The 22,454-nt window shown below is 40.2% G+C and overlaps 1 protein-coding gene across 3 annotated transcripts in view; it reads left to right on the top strand.

Moving 5' to 3' along the window:
• The window catches only part of RPS6KA2 (ribosomal protein S6 kinase A2), a gene marked incomplete at both ends in the record, with an annotated part of 258,686 nt that overhangs the window by 182,465 nt on the left and 53,767 nt on the right, over positions 1–22,454 (top strand). For all 3 annotated transcript variants that reach the window (XM_079550851.1, XM_079550852.1, XM_079550853.1), the window contains 3 exons: positions 11,391–11,471; positions 12,208–12,287; positions 15,479–15,585. In XM_079550851.1, the coding sequence (XP_079406977.1) occupies positions 11,391–11,471; positions 12,208–12,287; positions 15,479–15,585 (268 nt within the window). The remainder of the gene's footprint in view (positions 1–11,390; positions 11,472–12,207; positions 12,288–15,478; positions 15,586–22,454) is intronic.

Consider the following 22,454-nt stretch of genomic DNA (forward strand, 5'->3'; position numbering starts at 1 on the left):
TCCTGCATGGTTTACAAACAGAAGCTGTGACAAGGCCTCAAATCTCTTAAAAGAAGCAAGAGTCCTTGTGTTTAGATTACGAGCTACTACCCCATCTTCCTCAGTGATGTCTTAGACATACTAGCTATTTGTTTCACAAATCCAAAATATTTAGAATTTACTAACCTGAAACGCTCACCCAAAATATTTCCTTAGCTCAAGGAAGATTGTGTTTACTGAGTGCAGACAACCTAATGGAACAAGTGTTCAGAGTGGAAAGGCAGCTTAGTGCATCTGTGAGCGAGGTGGCTGCTTAGCCCAGGGGGAGTGTTAACATTTGCCTCATGCTCTGTGACAAACCCATGCAAATCCCTCTTCCCAAGAAACTTGTATCACTGACGAGCCACAGCTTTGCCTTAACCCTAGCAGGACTAAGCTAGCAAATGACTCTCAGTTTATGGTAGTCACAAAAACATTATTTATTATCTTTTTGTCACTACCTCACACTTAGAAGATGTGTGGTTGGGTAGTTTTGTTTAAAAACTTCTGGTGGGTTTGGTGAACTTATTTTTTCTGTAGTGCACCTTTTAACTCTTCTGATTTAATATTCTGTCTTCTTCTGAAAGTACATTACAACTGACAAATAAAAGACATAGTTCCTTTTCTGGTAGACTGTCTATCCACAGAGACAGACCATTAGGTGAAATTGCATTTGAAAAATCATTGACAGTAAGCATTTCAGTGCAGGCAGATTGTTCTTGTTCAGTTATGTTTCTTTTTAAAAATGATTTTATAGCTAGTTGTATATCAAAACCAGTGATTAAGAAATAAGAGGTCAAAATTGAAATTAAAAACCCTTAGCAAAACAGTACTTTGATGAACCAAGACCAAATTTTTGCTATTCAATTTTGGCAAAACTTGCTGAATTTAGGCTTTTTGTTCCAATTCAGATCAAAAACCACAGTAAAAACATATTTAAAAATGTGCAAAATTACCAGTTTCAAGCAGCTCTACAGCAGGCATTTACCAGAATTAGTTTAGCCTATGAGCTAAACTGACCTGGTGGCAAATTACAGCATCCCAGTACATGCTTTCTCCACAGAGGGATAACACCACATTTCCTCTCCTTCCAGGAATTCTCACTTAATATTGTATGAAACACAATTGTTCTTTTCCATTAATATCCCAGCTTGTCCAAGCAGAAGATTTCATACTGAGCCATTGAGGAAAATTTAGGAGCTCCTAAAACAAAATAGAAGGGACTCAGTGGGCTTAAAATCACAGCTTCCAACTCTGTCATTGAATTTCTATTTTCTCGAAGTTCCTGAACTTCTCTCTCAATGCTGCTGGCTTTTTAGGACTTTAGAGACTATTAAATAAAGGAATTCCTAAGGATTAACATATGAGGGAACATCTCTACGTTTTCACCTCTGAGCCTGTGGTCATTCCCAATACTTTTCAAGCAGAAAAAGTTAGTTTTGCCTTTGATGATAAGCTGTAAAAAATATTTATGGAAAATGCCACAGTGCAGCCAGTTTTCACACTTCCAGAGTAAAGTATTCTGTAAATTTTAATCAGCCCTGCCTGCATGCATAAACAGGTGTACGGTAGGAGCAAAGAGCACCAGCTGTTGATTTGCTTCAAGCTCAAAAGGCAAGTGATGAAGCTTGTTACCCAGCCAGAGCCAGAAGCTTCTGGATGTCTGGATCATCTCCATCTTAAGCAAGATGAGAAAAACTTGCAGAATTTCTTTGTTGCTCTTGTTGACTTAGCAACATCACAAGAGCAAACCAAAGGCAAACACTAATTTAATACTGGAATGCTCCATGAACAGGAAACATGAAGCTTGGTGCTGCCTCTTCTTTCTAGCTGTATGCTAACTGTCCAGCATCAGCACTGCAGCATGGCAATGGCTATGAGAGAGCAAGAGCCTGGCAGGAGAAACTGTGAAGCTAGGAAATTGTGATGGAGAACATTCATCCCTCTTGGGACTGTAGAATTGTGGATTGTATATGCTTTTCATAGAATCATAGAATGGCCTGGGTTGAAATGGCTATTGAAAAGGCCGCAATGATCATCTCGTTTCAACCCCCTGCTATGTGCAGGGTCACCAACCACCAGACCAGGCTGTCCAGAGCCACATCCAGCCTGGCCTTGAATGGCTCCACAGATGGGGCATCCACAGCCTCCTTGGACAAGCTGTTCCAGTGTGTCACCTCCCTCTGGGTGAAAAACTTCCTCCTAAGACTTCCTCCTAAACCTCCCCTGTCTCAGTTTAAAATCACCCCTCCTTGTCCTATCACTATCTACTCTCCTAAACAGTCATTCCCCCCTCCTGTTTATACACTCCTTTCAAATACTGGAAGGCCACAATGAGGTCTCCCTGGAGCCTTCTCTTTTCCAAGCTAAACAAGTCCAGTCCCCTCAACCTTTCCTCATAGGAGAGGTGCTCCAGCCCTCTGATCATCTTAGTGGCCCTCCTCTGGACCCACTCCAAGAGCTCCATGTCCTTCCTGCACTGGGGGCCCCAGGCCTGGATGCAGTTCTGCAGATGGGGCATCACAAGAGCCGAGGACAGGGGGACAATCACCTCCTTCTCCCTGCTGGCCACCCCGTTTTTTAATGCAGCCCAGACACAGTTGGCCTTCCAGGCTGCAAGCGCACACTGCTGGCTCATGTCCAGCTTCTCGTCCACCATGACCCCCAAGTCCTTCTCTGCAGAGCTGCTCTCAAGGAGAACTTCCCCCAGTTTGTATAAATATCTGGGATTGCCCTGACCCACGTGCAGCACCCTGCACTCATGGAACCTCATTAGGTTTTCATTAGCTCACTTCTCCAGCCTGTCCAGGTCCCTCTAGATGGCTTCCCTTCCTTCCAATATATCAACTGCACCACTCAGGTTGGTGTCATCCGCAAACTTGCTGAGGGTGCCCTCGATGCCATTGTCTATGTCACTGATGAAGACGCTGAAGAGCACTAGTCCCAAGATTGACCCCTGAGGGACATCGCTTGTGACCAGCCTCCATCCTGACACAGAGCCATTGATCACAACCTTTTGGCTGCATCCAGCCAGCTAATTCCTAATCCTTCAAACAGTCCTTGTTGGATTCTTGTAAGTTAGTACCAAGTTTTAAATGTCTATTTTACAAAGGTTGAAAAAAGGCCAACTGTCTCCTAACTGTTTCAATCAACTTTTCTTTATCGTGAAACTATGAAATAGCCACCAGTTTATCCCTTTGGATTATCACCATTTCTAGAGCCACTGATGAGCAGTGTTTACTGGCATCTCTGAATTCTGAGGCCAGCTTTTATTGGTCTCTCATTTGGAAGTTATACTTATTCCTAGAGCATAGATAATTATTACCTGTCTCTAAGAGATAATAGTGAAATTGTTGCTATTGCTTGCAATTATAATAATAATTATACATCGATTCAACTTAAGGAAATAAAATACAAAATACAGATAGATTACAGCAGAACAGAAATACGTCGTCTCACGGATCATTTTACAGGATAACTTGTCCTCTAAGGTAAATAAGTTTAAGTAAAACATATGCCTTACATCAGAAAATGATGACTGAAGTACAGCTGTGCAGAGGTTTTGAAAGCTTTCAGCTTCCCAGAAGTCATGGACAGATATGTAGATTCTGGCTTTTTTGAGGATGTTCCATTCTAGCAACTGTCATCTTTCTCTTCTCTTCATCAAGTCCTTTATTCAGTGCATTTTTTCAGTGCTTGTTAGAACAGATTTATGTGATTGCAAGGGTTGTAATTCTGACTTCATTGGTGTTGTGCCCCTATAAGATTTGGCTTATTTGATTTTGTTGCACATCTGCTGCTTACATATCTTGGATGAAGGTGGAATATGTTCACATCTGTGCATATCCAGTTTGTCCAGCTCTGTTTCAAAATATATAAAAATTCAAATTTCACCTCTATGTAAGGATACAAGATTTATAGGATTATTCTGCTGGTCTGTCTGTTGGTGCTCTTTTAATGATGGGGTTGAGCTCACTGGCTAATTTCAACCATAAAACTAAAACATACTCGAGCTCCTGCAACATGTGTGGAAGTGTTTGCCAAGGAGATATCTTCTGTTTTGCATCCCAGCAGGGAGGGGATCTGAGCCCCATTTGCAGCAATGAGCCCCGAGGCAGTAGGTAAAGCCCAGGCAGGGTGTTTGGAAAAGTGCAGGAGGGAGCTCAGATTGCTGCTGGAAGAAATGCAGCAAGACTGTGTAAATCATAATGCTGTAGGGACTGAGGCTTTCTCAATACTGTAGGGAGCCTGCTTTGGCAGGGAAGTTGGACTCGATGATATCTAGAGGACCCTTCCAACCCATACAGTTCTGTAATTCTGTGAACTTTTCAAAAAATTTGGAGAGAATCGTGAACTTTTGGTGATAAATAATGTAATTCAAATCTGAACGTTTAAAGTATGAAATTAATTTAGATACATCTGTCCTTCTTAATCTCAGTACTAAAGCATTCAAGCTACTTTGCAGAATCACAGAACCACAGAGGTTGAAAGTGACCTCTGGAGATCATCAAGTCCAACCCCCTGCTAACACAGGGTCCCTACAGTATGTTGCACAGAAAAGCATCCAGATGGGCTTGGAATATCTTTAATTAAATAATAATAAAAAAAAAAAAGCACAAAAGCAAAGTCTTTGATCTCTTAAAAGCAAAATGTGTTCTTTTATATAAAAGGGGGAAAAAAAAAAAAGGAGAACAAAATGACCTCCTCTAGACTCTGGACTCCTAAAAACAGTCTGTCTCCATATTGATTTTTCAGAGTGCTTTTCTCCAAAGACGTGCTTCATGCCCTGTAATTCTGTTTTATTCCTTTGCTGCAGCAGCCCTAGGGCTGAGTAGTAAAGCTCTGGTTGTAAAGGTGCTTTCCTTATCGCTGTGATGTTTTGTTTTAGGAAGCACAGGGGACCTTTCTTCCAGAAAAATAAATTTCGTATATTTATACACATTTCACAGAAAATGTTTGTAAAATCTCTTCATGCCCCTACTGGTATACTTCTGCATTCAGGTGGCCACAGCACAGTGTTCTGTTTTATTCTGTGTTGCAATAATCCTGTGTGAAGGTAGGACCTGAAAGGCTGCCTAGAAGATTTTAGTATAATACTGCGTGGAACAGAAATGCAGTAATGCAAATAGAATTCCCAAACAGATCCAGTGAAACCTGATTATGTCTTTTTTGGAAAGTCTGTATTTCTTCATATCTTGTGTAAATAGTCACCATATAAGCACTTTGTCTTCTAGACATACACAGTGTGCATTTGTAATTAGAATCTAGCTCTCTGTTTTTGCCTACAGCAGCTAGGATTAAAAAAAGAAGAAAAAAAATAACAGAAATAGGATTTGAAAAGAATGCTATGTGTAATTTCATATATATATTTGATTTTCCGTGTTATTAACATGTTACAGTGCTAAGTGAAGAATTTGAAGTTGAACTTTATATTCCCAAGTCTGAGTTATATTTTTGCCTTTGTTCCACTGTCACTGACTTCTAGGGAAGTGAAAAGGTAAAGGCCAAAAGTTTAGATCCAATGTTTACACATTGATTTCTCCTGCTAACAATATTTTTTAATGATGTTTTGTTTAAGTTAACGTAGTTTTTATCTTCCTCTGTTCTTGCTTGTTAATGAGTGTTTCACTTCCACCAAAGCATGGCTATTTCCTAGCAGAATCCTCTTGTGAGGCCCCATCTGCAGTACTGTGTCCAGATCTGGAGCCCGCAGTACAAGAAAGACAGAGAGCAGTTGGAGAGGATCCAGAGGAAAGCCACGAAGATGATCAGGGGACTGGAGCACGTCCCTTACAGACAGGCTGAGGGAGTTGGGCTTGTTCAGCATGGAGAAAAGAAGGCTATGGGGTGACCTCATTGCAGCCTTTCAGTACCTAAAGGGAGCCTACAGACAGGAGGGGAATCAGCTCTTTGAAAGGGTAGATAACTGCAGGTGAAGGCAAAATGGTTTTAAGTTGAGGGAGGAAAGATTTATGTTGGATGTCAGGGGTAAGTTCTTTACAGAGAGAGTGGTGAGATGCTGGAACAGGCTGCCCAGAGAGGTTGTGGATGCCCTGTCCCTAGAGGTGTTCAAGGCCAGATTGGATGGGACCTGGGACAGCCTGGTCTAGTATTAAATCTAGAGGTTGGTAGCCCTGCATGTGGCAGGGGGTTTGAAGATTCATGATCCTTGAGGTCCCTTCCAACCCTGCCCATTCTGCAATTCTGTGAAAAGGTAATTTTGTAGGTGCAGGTAAATTATTTATGATCAGTGAAGGTTTTTGCTAAGGATCCAAGCAAACTTTGAAACCTTTTCATTATTCAGCTATATTCTTTTTGTATCTTTCTGCAAGTGACATTTGCTGGTACCAGACTTGCAGTGAGAGTCTCTCTATGGTTTTCTGGGTCGTGGGATTAAGTAGCACTACAGCTGAAGTTGTCAGGAAGGACATAAGGCCATAAGACTATATCACTGAGACACCTAATGCATTCCTAGTTTCACAAATCTTTAAGCTTTCAAATGTCAATATCAGCCTGGTGACACAGAGTGGGTTGCCTCTAGAATCAGGGGAGAGAGACTGGACCTTGTAGAGAGGCAGCCAGTATACCAGGAGCAGCCCTGAAACACCTCCAGCAGGTCCTTGGAAGAGAGCTGGCTCCTGTGGCTCAGGGCAGAATCACAGGATCACAGAATTGTAGGGATTGGAAAGGACCTCCAGAGATCATCGAGTCCAACCCCCTGCCAAAGCCGGTTCCCTACACCAGGTCGCACAAGTAGGTGTCCAGGTGGGTCTTGAACATCTCCAGAGGAGACTCCACAACCTCGCTGGGCAGCCTGTTCCAGTGCTCCGTCGCCCTCACCATGAAGTTCCAGACAGCTGCCACAGGTATTCACACAGGAACTAGAGTCATATAGGGAATTACACTCTAAACACTCTCTTAAGAAAAATAAGTTATCACTTTGGTGCTCTTGAAGCATGGTAGAAGTGTCTTTAGCTTTAGATACCTCAGGGACATGACTTGGTTGTGGGACTTAGTACAAAGCTCATGCCTTGTAGCAACAAATCTGTTTGCAAGAACAACAACAACAAAAACAAACAAACAAAACCATTAAAAACTGCACTGGAATTTATACTAAAATATACTTCTCTCGAAGTAGAAATATCAGCTGTATTCTAGGTAAGATTTAGATGATAGCTTCAGGAAAATTTTAATAGAACTAAGAGTTACTTTGGTCAGCAAAGAGAAGAGTGAAATTGAATTAAAACGTTTAGAAATTATTCTTTAACCAAAAAGATCCCAGAAGCAATATTCAGTCTCCACTGAAGTTAATGTCTGAATGGTTTTTAACTTCATGGAGCTCTGACTTCAACTCAGGTACCTCGTCACTAGAAATATGGCGTTACTTTTCCCTTATGGTGAATTAACTGCACATTTTAATTGATTAAATCTTAACCATAATTGATATGGTAAAAACTTCAGTGAAGGAAATAAGATTATGGTTTTATGTTCTTTTTTAATAAATTGATTGCTAATCCATTTTTGAGAAGGACTTTTTTTTTCCCCTTGGAAGGTGCTCTGAATGTATTTTTCCTTTTTTCCCCCTTTCCCTTCATTACTTCATGATTGTTGAAAATTGAAACAGCCTCAGAAATAAAATTCATATGTTAAATTAAACCCTCTCTTTAAGTATTGAATAAAATAAATGGTAAATTTGTCTTCTTTGATGTTTAGAGCTAGACAGACAGAATAAGCTGAGTTTATATGCATGCATATTCAGCTGTCTCCATTTCTCTTTCATATCACGTTAATACCTAGAAATGGGAATTGTTTTTATTTCAAATTAGCAGGTGCTTCCTCCCTTGTTGCAGGTCCCATCAGTCTGGTCTTTTCTGCCTTCCAACATAAGGGGTTACTTCAGGGGTGGTTAGTTGGCCCAAAAGCATGCAAACAATCTTTATGACTTTATGCTCGTTGTTCCAGGTTGTGTGCTCTGCTTCCATCTGATGTATGATTTAAAAACCCATGGGTAGAAAGGCCAGGAGTTTAGCAGTTTAGCGCCAGTTCCAATGGGACTGTATTTGTGAAAGTAAACATCTGGTGCAGGCAGAATCTGCCAAAGCCACCTGCACCTCCCCTGTGTGTGCTGCTCTGAGTTTTTACAAGTGGTCAAAAACAGGAGGGGTAGCTAAGATTATCTAATCTCCATCAATACCAAAGGCTGGGCAGAAGCTCTGAGCTTGAGAGCAGCCCTGTGCCAGGGGGTCCTTTCTAGAGATTCAGTTATTTTGGAAATGAGTGGAGAACTTCACTGTGATACACACTAACTGGTCTCAAAATGAGACCATGCAAAAATGTATGTGTTTGCTTGATCACTGCACAGAAATGCACACTGCTAATGTTTAGTCCTTGTCATCCCTGGCACCAAGGCAGCTATTCAGACCCTGTCCCTCTCTCCCCTTACAGATGGATTCCCTACATAAGATCAAGCAGGCCAAAATAAACAGCCAGAACTAATTCAGATCACACTTGAGCAAATTAATCTGATTACCCAACTACCAGGATATATGAACTAGAAGGGATGTTTCCTCAGAAGGGCAGTCTGGGACCTCTGAATCCTAGAAAAAGTTCCCAAGATGAATTTTCTTGACCATTGTACTTGAATGATGAAGTCAGAGAAGTCAGACTGAGCTGGAGCCTCGTGTTGTAGGAAAGTTATGTTCAAGTGCTACCCCTTCTTAAAACTTTTCCTGATGAATTTGAGATTCACGTGCCCCAGTCCCAACAATGTAAGTGGAATGAACAACAGAGGAATTCCTCGCTGTTTATGAAATGAGAGAAAAGATGTCTTCTCTCCTGTTATGGCAGAATTAATAATAAACCAGAAAAGGCAAGAGAGCCTTGTGCTGCGTGTTTATTGAATACCATGTCTTGTTATTGCATCATTAAATATTAATATATGTATAATTAACTATCATGTGAAATGTTGGATTTTAAATATGAGAACAGGGAATGTGCAGCATAAAACAGTGCCCTGTGGTGTGCAAGCTGCTGTGAGCAGGTAGGTATCCTAGAGAGGTGACTTTGGAGTTTGAGATCAAATGTTGCCCAGATACATGGAGGCAATCAGTAAGAACAGAATGCAGGCCAAGGAAAAAAAAAAAAAAAAAAAAGGAAAAGTAAAGAAAAGAAAAAAAGGTTGTGCATTTGCCTTCCTAGAGAATATAATTAGTTAAAATATCTGGGCCTGTGTATCTTCTGGCCTCAAAGCATTTAAATCGAGCAGCTTTTGAAGCTGGAAGATGCAGAGAGCAGGTCATGAACGCATATGCTAAGCTGTAATCCCAATTACAGGTTCCAATTATCTCTTTTGGTTGACACTGCAAAGGTAATTATTATGGCAGCTTTGGAGGAGACCAGGCTCAGCACAGGCTATCAGGCCGTGACTACAGATTTAGGTGTCTCTTGCAATGACAGAGACTTTGCTTTAATATCCCCATGACTCAATGCTGCACACATGGGGAAGGAGGATGACATGTAACCCTGCATGTCCACAGCCTGTAACTCCTGTAATAGAGGCCACCACAGCAGCAAGCAGGATGGGGGGAAAAGGAGTTCAGCAAACTACCCAGTGTCATGGCTGTTCAGAGCTTGCAGTGCTGGTGGTAGGAGGACATACTGCTGTCTGCCAGAAAATGCCAAATTTGCTGCTGACACTGGACTGCACCTCAGATGGATGATGGCTACTTTCTGCAGCTAGTACACTCCTAGTCTTGAGTAGCCTTGGTCTGTGTCTGTTCAGTGCTGCAGTCAATGCTGGATAGAGCAGGTATATAGATGACAATGTGAGTTGCACAGAATAGCTGTTCCTTGCCTTTGTAGCATGATTGATGCTTTTATCCAACTGTGCATGGTAAACCACCCAGCTCATGTACAAAATATCCTGTAGATTTTGTAGGGTATGTCATTGTGTGAGCATATAGAGGTGCAGAGAGGCACTTTATGAGGATATCTAACCAAACCTAATAGGAAGTATCCCACTCACCCGCCTGTCAACCAAGAGCCTGGGAGCATTCCTGCATATCACAGGGATCTAGATCTATGACATGAGGAGTACTCTTCCTTCAAATATGTTAAGCATTTTCTAATTGTATGAAGTGTAATTTATGTTCATGAGATAATGAGTTAAGATTCTGAGATCCCTTTGTTTTGCTTTTTATCTACAAGGTAACTTAGGTTGAATAGCTAGCAAATTATTCATTGCTACTGACACAAGTGAAGCATCAAAACAACAAGAAATTCAAGTTTTCCTCCACTCCTATTTAAAGTTTTCAGATCAGATTTTCTGTCCTATTTCTGTGCATCAGTTCTTAATGTGCAGCAGCAGGGTATGTGGTTTTGTTGTGGTATGTTCATTACTGAGGTGCTGGGAGTGCTTGGCTTCTCAGCAGATCCACAACACATGCAGGCGATGACAGCATCTCACCAAGATCTCAGGCTTTACCACCTAAAATAGTCACAAAGCATTCCTCATGGATGCTTTTGGCTGCAAACCATATTGGCATTGTGTAATACAGAGAAAGGAGAAGAAAATTTTAATGCTTCCATTGCAGATTTAGAAAAATAGTGATTGACTGAAAAATGTCTGTCTAAGATCAAGAGCTGGCAATCTGCGAGCTTGATACCCCTCAACATCTGAACATTGTTAAAGGTACTTGCTTCAAAATCTTCACTTTGATGAGTGTGAACTTGGCTCACCTCCCTAACTCCTTTTTCTTTTAGTCTCATCTCAGCCACAACTGTTTTTCTCACTGCTTTCCCACTATTATTACTCTATATGTGAAAATCGTTTTTTATTATTTTTAATTAGTTTTTTTCTTTATTACTGATTGTTTAAGGGTATTGTTGAAGGCTTATGGTAGTTCATATTAATAATTTCCAGAGAATGTTATCTAGAGATATCTAATAAAGACTGCTAGCATCAGCACCATACAAAATGTTAAGCTGCAGAAGGTTAGCTTGGCAAGCTCTGAGACTGGTTCATTTGGTGTAATCTTAAGTGAGATAGAGCTGTTGATTTTATACAGTTTTGACCCTCATATTGTCAAAACACAATCACTTTCCCCTCGTTTGTAACACTGCGGTGCTTTTGGTTCAGGCTGTTCTCTACAGAGGAGGGTGCAGTGCCCTCCTGAAGAGCTCACCCTTTGCAGATGCAAGACAAGCAGAATAAGGGGCTATCAGAGCGTGGCATGGATTGCCAATGGTTGTATCACAAACCCTTAAGAGATTGAAAGCAGGACCCAGCTCATCTGAAGCTCATTGCAATATTGTATCCAGCATAGCATGATGCCTCTTAATGTGTTGCTTTTCTTGTTGTTCTTTCCTTATAGTTCGGGATCGGGTACGGTCAAAAATGGAGAGAGATATTTTGGCAGAAGTGAATCATCCTTTCATAGTCAAGCTTCATTATGGTAACTACAATAAAGTATACTTCATGTTTGTTCTTAAATATGTTGAAGAACTGTAACTAGATGTGTTATAATTTCATATAGGTACCGTCTGCCTATATATGACAGTCTGTAAAATCATAGAATTTTAGCATAAGTAGCTCTTAGCCATTTATCCAGCAAAATACACTTGACATAAAATGTAGTGTGATGTATCATGCTAGTGGAGTTGCTGATGAGTTACTTACATCTGCAAACCCCCTCACCTGCTGTCTGGTATCATCTAAGAAAACAGAGGAACTATTTTTAATAATCAGCATGTTAGTGACTGTGAATTCATTGTCTTGCTGGAGCTGCACTCCTCAGCCCTAGGAGCTCCCTAGGCCCATTATTACCTACTGTAAAGAGCCCTCTGTGATTAGTCCAGGTTCTACCTTGTTCAGGTCTGGGAACTCCTCCCTGTGCCCAGCACTCCATGTCTTCTGGTATTTGCACAGTGAAAAGCAATATGAATTCATAGGTGTTTAGAATGAAATTGAATATTTTAGTAATATATCACTGTCTCTCAGCTGATACTGTTTTCCCCATTGTCTAAGATAGATTGCTTATTGCTGTAGAGAAGTTAATTCTTCTGTTCACTAAGTGAAAAATGACGGTAGAACTAAAATCACAAATGATATACCATCAGTCAACAGTATTTATTCTTTGGAGACTTTATCTTGATTCAAATTTCCAATGTCTCAATCTTTTTCTAATGCAGCATTTCAAACAGAGGGGAAGTTGTATCTAATACTAGATTTTCTGCGGGGAGGGGACCTTTTCACAAGACTCTCCAAAGAGGTAAGCTGAAAGACTTTAGCTTTGGAAAGGAAAGACTATCCTGGATTTTCAGAAACAAATGAAGCTGGTGGGAATGGTAAAGGGCTTTGAAAATAGTACATATATATACATATGGGCTATATATAAATAAAAGCAATAGAGAGAGATAGATAGATAGATAGATAGATAGATAGATAGATAGATAGATAGATAGATAGATGGATGGATGGATGGATGGATGGATGGATAGGGGCTATATGTGTAGTAGAGCTGCATCATCCTGCATCTCTAAGTGGGTTCTTATTAATTATATTTGAATAATGCCACAGATAATTAAGCAGTTAGGCAGTAAGCATCACTATCACAGAAAACTAGCAGCCATTATCACAACAAAATACCTCCAGGCTCATTGCTAACCAAATATAACTTGGCTGTGATGAGAGGCAATCTGAGAAGCCCATCTCCAATACACTTTGCCTGGGATGTGAGCACAGAGCTGCTTTAAAAGCACAACTGCTGCCAGCAAGAGATGCTGTCAGTCAGGGTCTGACCCCTGCAGAAGATGTGCAGAGGATTAGGGCATCAGTCACCAGCAGGACAATGCCGCCTGCTGTAGTTGCTGCTGGGAGTAGGTTGGAGGTCATTCCCTGCCTCAGGCTTGCAGTTTGATTGTCACCTGCCTATCCTGTTTTCCTCACCTCTCTGACCTCGATCAGTCCCCTGCCCTCTGCTCCTGCCTGTGGAGAGATGCTGCTGCTGGAGAGCAGGATAGTTAGAAAACCAAACCTGTGTCTCACTAACGCCAGCAGAGAGAGGTAGCTGCAAGATATCTACGTTCATTTTGTGCTTGCCTGTTTCTCCTAGTGCTTCTTGGAGCCACCTGTCTGTGAGTCCTGCAGGCAGAAGTCGAGCTTTGGTGAGGCAGCCCTGCCACCTCCGGGGAGAAGCCAGGGAGCTTTAGGGGTCCCAAGAGTTGTCTGTATTCCAGGGCTTGATGTTACTAGCGTAGTGTCCTCAGCTCTTGGTCTCTGTCCAGACTGTGGGGATGAGGCATCTGTATTCACTTGACAAAGGATATTTAAAGATAAGATGAAGGGGGGGAGTTTTTTTTTGTTCTGGAGAGTTTATGGATAGACTATGAGAATAGAACTTTCATGCAGAAGTTCCCTAGCTGCATTTTCCACCCCACAAACCCAGTCTGGGTGGCAGTGGCAGCTGGTGAAATGCTATGGAATGGGCTGACAGGCAGACTTCTGAGTCCACCATGGGCTGTAAGCCCAAGTGTTCTCTTTCCAGACCTGTCTGCTAATGCAGGGAGACATCAACAGTGGGTTTATGGCAGTGCCAAGTAATAGTACCTGTAGATGTATTTACTATATGGAATCAGTTATTTTAAACAGAATGAAAAAGATTCAAGAACATAAAAATCTCTTCCTGCTGCTCGTTACAAAGTACAGCTTTGTTACACTGCACTGTCTTTAAAGAATCTCTCTGATTTCCTAGGAGAAGAGAGAAAAAGTGGTTCTTGACACATTCTGCTCAGTGAAGGAGCGTGGAAGTATGACTCAGATTTTGTACTCATTTGACACTTTTGGTTTTCCCAAAGCTTTCACAATTCAGTGCACTGAATTCTCTGCTTTATGCTATCAATAATGAGATCTGTTAGCTTGGCAGTGCTAGTACATCTCTTTTCTGTGTTTGCAGCTCATCTTGTCTACCTATACTTTGCAGCTGTTCATCATAGAATCGTAGCATCGTTTGAGTTGGAAAGGACTTTTAAAGGCCATCTACTACTGCTCCGCTGCAATGAAAACAGGGACACCTGCACCTAGACCAGATTGCTCAGAGCCTGGTCCAGCCTGGCCTTGAGTATCTCTAAGGATGGGTCTTTCACCATATCTCTGAGCAAAAAATTGTAAATCTGTGTTGAGATGACTCATTTTACTTCTGTCATATGTAGTATTTGCATTTGCATTTGCAATGCACCAGCTTCTCATTCTGCATTATTATTGCTGTGCATATTGAATTTTAATTAGAAAGAAGTAAATATCATCTGGGATACAATAAAAGTTGAACCATTCTAGAAACAAAAGGTTTTCTTGGCATCTGAGCTTAGTGATTTGTTTTGTTTGCAGAAGTTTCTTCCCACCTAATCCAAAGCTTTCCAATGTTGGTAGTAGCTACTGAAAGACAACTGCCATCAGCCCTGTGTGTTGGCCAACACGTCATTGCTCAGGGCATCTGCACCAGGATTGCTAAGGTTCAGCCTGAGGTCATATTCCCTGATCATTTGCACTGGATCTGTCCCTGGCTCTAGCTCAGGGGGAAGCTGTTTCTTCTCCAACAGCCAAAGCATAGGTACTGTTTGTAGATGCTCCTTTGCACTGGGGACACTTTTTCTAGCTGTCATGTGTAAGGATATGTCAGGTTTCTTTCTTTCACTCCCTCCAATAATATCCCAAACCATACAAGCTTGAGTAGTACCATGCTGAAAACCTCTGGCACACCGTGTCAGATATTTCCACCTGGAAAACCATAATCAGAATTCTATGCTTCAGGAAGTTAGTAGTGCTCTGCTGAGGGTGGGGGAGCCCATTTCCCTCCTGTGCAGAAGCTGGGGAATCTTTCCCTGTGAGAGTCTGGTGGCCCCTAGAGATTCCTTGGAGCTTTGATGCATGGGGGTTTAAATCTAACTCAGAGTGTTCTCATGCTGTGTATTCTGCTCGTATTTGGGAAAAATATATGTTTCAGTTTCTAAAACAAGAAGAGTTACACTTCTTCAGAGGGGTTCCTCATATTACTCTCTATGAGAATTCAGGAATCAAATGCCAAGATTTTAGCAAATTGAGAGGTATGAAAACAATAAAGGCTGCAGTGTTGAATGTTGAATTTTGCTACTGACTTCCAAAGGGTAAGGAGTTAGAACCTTATTTATATTATTGTGACATGATGTCATCTAAACAGATCAAACAGATGAATGAGAGCAGCGTGTTTTAAGGAACAGGAGTACTCAGCAGATCAAGTTTTGTTTTATAAGGAGAATCTGGTAAGAACTGTTAATGTGAGCTCAGACAAATTATGGAAAATTGAACCTGATATGATGGGCCTTCCAGCATTCCTGAGTTAGACAATTCCTTCCCTGTGTCTGCTTAATGCAAGCCAGCCCACCACTGTCTAGTAAATAGACATGTTCTTCTTTTCCTTCTCTCTAGGTGATGTTTACAGAAGAGGATGTCAAGTTCTACTTAGCTGAGCTGGCCTTGGCTTTAGACCACCTCCATGGGCTTGGAATTATTTACAGGGATCTAAAACCAGAAAAGTAAGTTAATGAGAAAGAGTGAGCTAAAACATAAATACATGAGCTTTTAGGTTGTTTCTGGTCCTCATCTTACGAGTAAATCAAAAAGTACCAGACTCTGCCTTCCTTCCTGTGTGAGAGACTATGCATGAGAGCTTAACCATCAGGAGTAGATTTTGTTCCTCCTGTGTAGCTGATAAGGTAGGGAAGGACCATTTATTTTCACCAATGAAGCATGGGAAGTGGTGAATTGGTGGAGCAACAGCTGAGGCAGTGGTGCTGTGATAATTATAGAAGCAGCCAAGCTGGTAATAACTGGGAGATCCTGCAATGTCTGGAAGAGAGGCACTGCAGTCTCTTCACCTGTGTTTATTTTTGGTTCTACCATGAGGCTAATGCATAAATTCAGCACCAGTCCTGACAGTCCCAGTCTCTGAGTCTTTCCATTATCTTATTTTAGCGTGAGGCTAAATGCTGTGACTATGGGCCAGTATGATGTAGCCTCAGTTTAATGAGTGAGCTCAAAGCAGGGTTAAGACATGTTCTGTTCCCTTCAGTATCACTGTTCTGGATTTGCGTTATTTAATCTGGTCTTCCCCTTGATGAGATAGAGACTGTCCAAAGCAAATCCACTTCTAGCTCGTACAAAATGTGTGGTAGCACATTCAGTTTTACTGCATCCACTGCTTAACATATATGAAACTCTGAAAACTGACGTGTGCAGTGCCTCATGAAAGATAATAACCAGTATTTTAAAAACATTTTTATTAACAACTAAAACTGTTGTCCCAGAATGATTCTAGCTGATATTTGCAGCTATTTGCTGTTGTTAATGTGGTGCTCTGTAGATTTTTCCTTTCTCTTTTTCCTTTGCAGTAAATCAATAGACTAAATGACACCCACAGAGCTATGGCTGGAAGTCATGTGATATTGCCTTTATTCTGTTCCACTTGGCTGGTGCTTTGCCTGCTTCTCCTGTGCCAACTCCAGTAAAGCAGGCTGCAGCATGTGAAACTTTCAGCCTTCTCAATGCAATGGCCACAAACATTTTAAAATGATAACAACTGAGAGCAGTCTGCTTGGCTGTTTATACTTCCAAAATATAACAGCAAAGCAAACCTTTTCCTTTCGTGACACAAAATTTAAAAAATATGCAATTCTTTCCATCATGGTCACAGAAAAATTAAGAAATCAAGAGTAACAGAAGTTGGATTTTGTAGGTGAGAAGCTGAAGGAGAAGAGGCTAATTATCTACAGCATAGTAGTGATATAAACTTTGAATTCTATTTAGTGATTTTTTACGATAGCAATAGTAGTAGTACAATATGAATTCACACTGATTAACCTAAGAAGAGCTCTCAATACTTTGAGCTAGAGACCCTTTCAGGTGGTCTAAATTTCCACCTTCTATACTCTGAATTAAACTGCAGTGTAATAAAAGTACCAGTTGGTTTTGTGATATGAGATGCAGGTGGGTGCAGTCATTCTACAGCTGCTGCTGCCACATGCTGTTGCATCATCTGCCAGCAACTCTTTGGGCTCAGGTTTGTTACTTTATTAATTCAGCTTCAACAGATATGTATATTACAGAATAACTCCCTGTTCATTTCAGGGAAGATGGATGAGATGATCTTTAAGGGTCTCTTGCAACTCAAATGATTCTAAGAAATCCAGTTAGAGCTTTTTGGTTTTAAACTTTGTTTCTGGTGAGTGTTAATATGAATCATCTACTTTTATTTCTGATGTTAGATATATTCTTTTTCATACTAGCATATGATATATGAAGCAGCTATTAGCAGTTCTCCAAATATAAGCCTGTATATTCAAATATAAGTCATGGTGCTGCTACATTTACAGTCACATGCCAGACTTTTTTTTTTTTTTTTTGCTTTAAGTGAAGTTAGAAACCAAGGAGAAATTTAAATGTGTGTCAAAACTATTAACAGGATGTGAAATATGCACAACATGATTTTTCAGGGTTCTCAGCATTTGTGTCACTTTGCATTTTAATGCACATTTCTCACAGAATTCTGTTGCAAGTGACAGTACTTAATATTTTTGCAGACCAAACTATAATGTCTCTTCTCAAGGATCAGTGAATCAGGAAATTAGTGCTCACATAAGAAAGGGAGATCTGAGTGATTTGCCACTGCCACGCAGAAAATGCCAAGCTGTGAACCAGTTCTCTGCATTTTCATCTGTCTTAAGACCAGTCAGCCATCCCCTTCACTTTACAGCTTTGCTAAAATACCTGGGTATTGTCTATCTGTTCCGCCACTTGTGGTAGGAGTTCTCTGGAAGAAACCAGGGAGACTCACCATATAAACTAAAGACCTTTATAGAATGAGGTCAAACTAAGGTGAAGCCCTCATTCTGGTATTTCCTAGCTTTTAAATGTACATTTTTACAACCTGACATTTTAGTATGGTCCTTGATGTACAGTTAAGTAGATACTGCTGATATCATTGAATGCCTTAGTATTGAGTTACATTATTATTGCCATTATTGAGTAGGAATAACCCAGACTGGTGTAACTGATGCTTATACCTGGAAATAAATCATGGCATCTGTTTAACTAAAAAGGAAAAACAAATAAACAAAACAAAAAAACTTTTTAAAATGGCTTTATAAGTGCCAAATTTACGTATAGTCATGTCTCAAACAGCAAAGCATGACAGTGGCTGTTTCAAACTTAAAGTTTAGAGGAGAAAAACGGGTAGCAGAAAAAAAGATTCATTCTGAAGGGGAGAATTTTTTTTTTCCCATATTTTTAAGTAACATCTAGAAAAGGATAGCTTTCTAGATGAGATGGTACTAGAAAATAAGAACTATCACAGGATGATCTTATGTTCCCCCTTGCTAGGTCAAATGTATCAAGATCACTGCAGGTATGTTGCTAATCTACTCTTAACAGCTGGTAAAGACTCCACAGCCTCCCTAACAGGGCTCTCAGCATTGTTCTATCATTTGTATGGCTAGTATCTAGAACCTAAAATGCCCCCAGCTGCTAATTTGACATTTCTTTGGTGCAGTTGTAGGCCATGCTTCTTTGCCTGTCCTTCCAGACTCCCCAGGCAGCACACTCAGCTCTCAGCAGCAGACTTGGGGGGGATTGTGAGCACATCCTCATCCCCTCAGTCTGCTCTTCTGTAGCCCAAACAACCCGGTTACTGAGAATGTTCTAACCGGTCAGTCTTTCTAGGCATTCAGTCATTTTCATTCTTCCACTTTGACTTCTCTTGATCTGTATCCCCTCTGAAGTAGAACTTCCAGAATTGCACCACATCTTCAGAAGCGCTATGAGTCTGATCAGAAAAGATTTACTCAGTCAGATCAGACTGCAAAACAAAGAAATTGGGATAAATTACTTTGTAACTTCCCCACTATCCTTCTCCTCCTTTGCTAAAAGATAAGCACTGCATTTTTCCTTCTTTCATTGCTTAGTGCTCTTGCCATCCTCCAGAAGTTCCCAAAAGTAACTGCTAATAAACTTGAAATTGCTTCTGTCATCTCTGCAAGTATCCTAAAATGAAGCTCATTGGAGTTGTTTATGTCAAAGAAGACTTGTTATAAAATAGCACTGTTCAGACCACTTGAAAGAACCCTCAGTACATTAAAATGTCCAGTTCAGTTGGGTTTTTTTTAGGACTCCCTGAACAAAAATTCGTATTAACAATTCAAAGCTACGAATTAAGTTTAAGTGCAACCAGAATACGTACTCTGGGAGTTGTCATGAAGTGAGCTGTACTTATTTTTAAAAAGGCAAACGATTGATTTTGCTGGTAGAAGTCTTGTGCAGAGCAAGGAGATAATGATGCTTTTAAATTGCTTATGCCGCTTTCTTCTCCTTGAGTTGTCTTGGTGATTTCAGTGAGGTCCCTGGTGGAACAAGGTGCTATTTGGTCGTGTTGAAGCTGATGAAATGGGCAAGACCTCATTTACACAGTGAGGCCTGTTTCTGCTTAAGAACTGCAGCATCAAGCTATTAAATATGACCATACTGAACTAGAAAAGTGGGAACTTATTTTAAAGTAGTGTATGAAATATAGTCTGTGGTTTAAGAGTGTGAATGACTTAGAAGTAACTTTACCTTCTGTGAATGCACAAGCATTTTATTTATTTTTGCCTGTTCTATCTCCAGGTACCCAGTTACACCTTGATATAGTTCTGTTGTAAAGGCTTCCGCTTACAAGGTGGCTTACAATAGTGTTGCCCACAGGTGTCCATAAAAGGGACAGGTAGCTGCTCATATAACAGCTTGCATTTAATGGAATTTATGTGCTAGAAACCACAGCAATTCATTCGTGAGCATAGCTGTCTTGTGCATAGAGGAAAGATCTGAGAATTGATAAGGAGCCAAGACCTTTGTTATAAAATAGCCATCAGCATCCACTGAAACAAGCTGTCCCTTTCTGGAGCTTCATGGTGTCAATGAAGCTACGGCACAGATGATTTCAGCCTAAGACTGTTCAGCTTATTGAGACAGTATGGTGTCATGCATACACTGAAATGTTAAAAAGGTGGACAGTTGGGGAACATCTTCATCTCTGTATTTCTTTCTATTCAGTGCTTTCAGACCAAAACCTACAGTCAAACTTCATATTCTTTGTGAAATTTCAGATTTTTTTTCCAACCTGAGATTTTGGCTACAATTTCTAAAAAACATGAAATGTGGGTTGAATTCCCTGTGAAACTAGCTGACTTGGAAAAAGAAATTAAATCATTAAAAACAAAACAAACGGTTTTAATGGCTTTGGCAGAACCATTGATTATGTTATACTGGAGTTCAATATGAAGCCTTGAAGACTTGACTCTATTAAAAAAAAAAAAAGAGAGAGAGAGAGAGAGCTACTGTGACCTTAGTTCTAAAATACAGTATGAAATAATGTTAACAACTAATATTGAAGGCTTTTTATCTCTGTGCAGAAAAAACACACTGAACAACTAACAGCTGAGTTAGTTACAGTCCTAACTCTACCATGAGCTTCTCCTATAGCCTGGAGAACGTCATTCCCTTGCTCCTAGGCTAGCTTCCCAGGCTCTGACATGGAGATTTTCAGATTTTATTGTCTCAAGGCATACATTTAAACTGAGATTAACTAAAACAGTTCAATTTTTTTGTTGGACCATCCTGAGGCTAAAATGGTGTTGTTTTTTTAGAAGTGTTGTTTAGAAACAAATTGACAATGGCAGCAGTCTGTAAACACAGTTAAATCTTAAACTGAGCAAATAAAATGGAAAAATCTGGTAATGAAAGATTATCACTCAGTGGAATTATAGCTTAGTTTGACATTCTCCTTCTCTTGTTTTTCTTACTGTAATTCCAAAACATTGATTGAGAAGAAAGATTTTTCTCAAGGCCAGATCACATTAACAACTTCTAGTTCTTTTTTCCTTCTCCTAAATAGCAGTAGCTTATTTCTGTTTAGCTGATCCTGCAAACTATAGCTAACATAATTTAATTGTCACAATAGAATTTCTATTTGACACTGTGGGATAAAAGCAGCAGTAGAATGATAGAGATAAAAGATGACAGAAAGGATGATCAGAGAGTAAATTTGCTTCTGCAGTCAAAGAAAAAATATTTGTCAGTTGTGGTAATGTGAATACTTTGCTTCTTAATGTCATTCAAAGCTGTTTCACGGCAGCAATTATAATTTCCTCCCAGTTAGCATACTACTTTCTTTTTACATCAAAAGTAATTTTTCAGTTCATAACCATAGCATTGTATGCATTGGCAGATGGCAAATGTGGAAACCCCCAGCTGTCCCACACATATTGCCAGGGGCGAAGGGAAGCTGAAGGCAGCCAAGGATTGTGTGTAAGGGCAGATTTAGGGAACATGAGACAGAAGGAAACTATAGAGTATTCAAAGATAAAGGATATGTGCCCCTAGCAAACCAAGATCCGTTCATTTAGCTGCTCGTACAAACATTTAGTGTGAGAAAGTCTGTTGTATACTTCCAGCTCACTCAGCCCAAGAGAGTCTGATAGCTGCATGGCTATTGCCTTCCTTCGTACCTCTAATGGAGGTGAAAGATATGAAAACCATATATTGCATCATAGAAAAGCAGCATGAATTTTCCATAGGAAGTCAATGAAATATAAAACTGATATTTCTGGGGAAAATTCCACACAACTTGATTTGCACTGTTACTCAGAGGGACTCGCTGAGTGTGGGACAAAATCTGGGGTGATTTCCATGAGCTGTGCTCCGTCAACCACTGTTGCAGAGCTGGGTCTGTGGGGTTCAGGCATTCTCTCTTGCTTTCAAACTAGCAGGTGCTTAACTCGGTCACAAAAATACCTGTAAGCAAGCCTGCTATGTTCTGGTACTTAAATTTTATGCCTCTTCAAAAAATCTGCACAGAAAAAATCTAAGGAAAGAAGCTTTTATTGAGAAGAAAAGGTTTAATTATTGAACATACAGTAATGACTCAGCTGCTGGCCTTTATTTGATGAGTTACACAATAACAGCCTGTTCCAAACACACAAATGAATGGCAGAAGATCACCTCTTTTCAATTATGTTTCAGCACAGAGGAAACTTTTAACAAGAGTTACACACAACCTTTCCCAATGTGTTAGCTTCATTTCTGTCTTATTTTCTTCCTGCATAAATGGACCAAAGTGACTCTGTAAGAGAATGAAAATATAAAAATAGCTGACATCTTGTTAGACCAGTTTGAAAACACAAATTCACTAAATCTAACTAGGACTGATGAAACATCGTCTTCATTACTGTGTCAGCACTAATAGGCACAAAATTTAGCAAAATCTTATTATTTCCTAGTTTCACCTATCCTGCTTCTTTCTGTTAAAAAAAAAAAAAAAAGCAGTGTTTTTTGTGAACTACAGTCATTTTTCTTATAGAAATTTTGGAGTGCTTTT

Source organism: Tetrao urogallus (genome assembly GCF_951394365.1).
Source record: "Tetrao urogallus genome assembly, chromosome: 2".
Lineage (NCBI taxonomy): Eukaryota > Metazoa > Chordata > Aves > Galliformes > Phasianidae > Tetrao > Tetrao urogallus.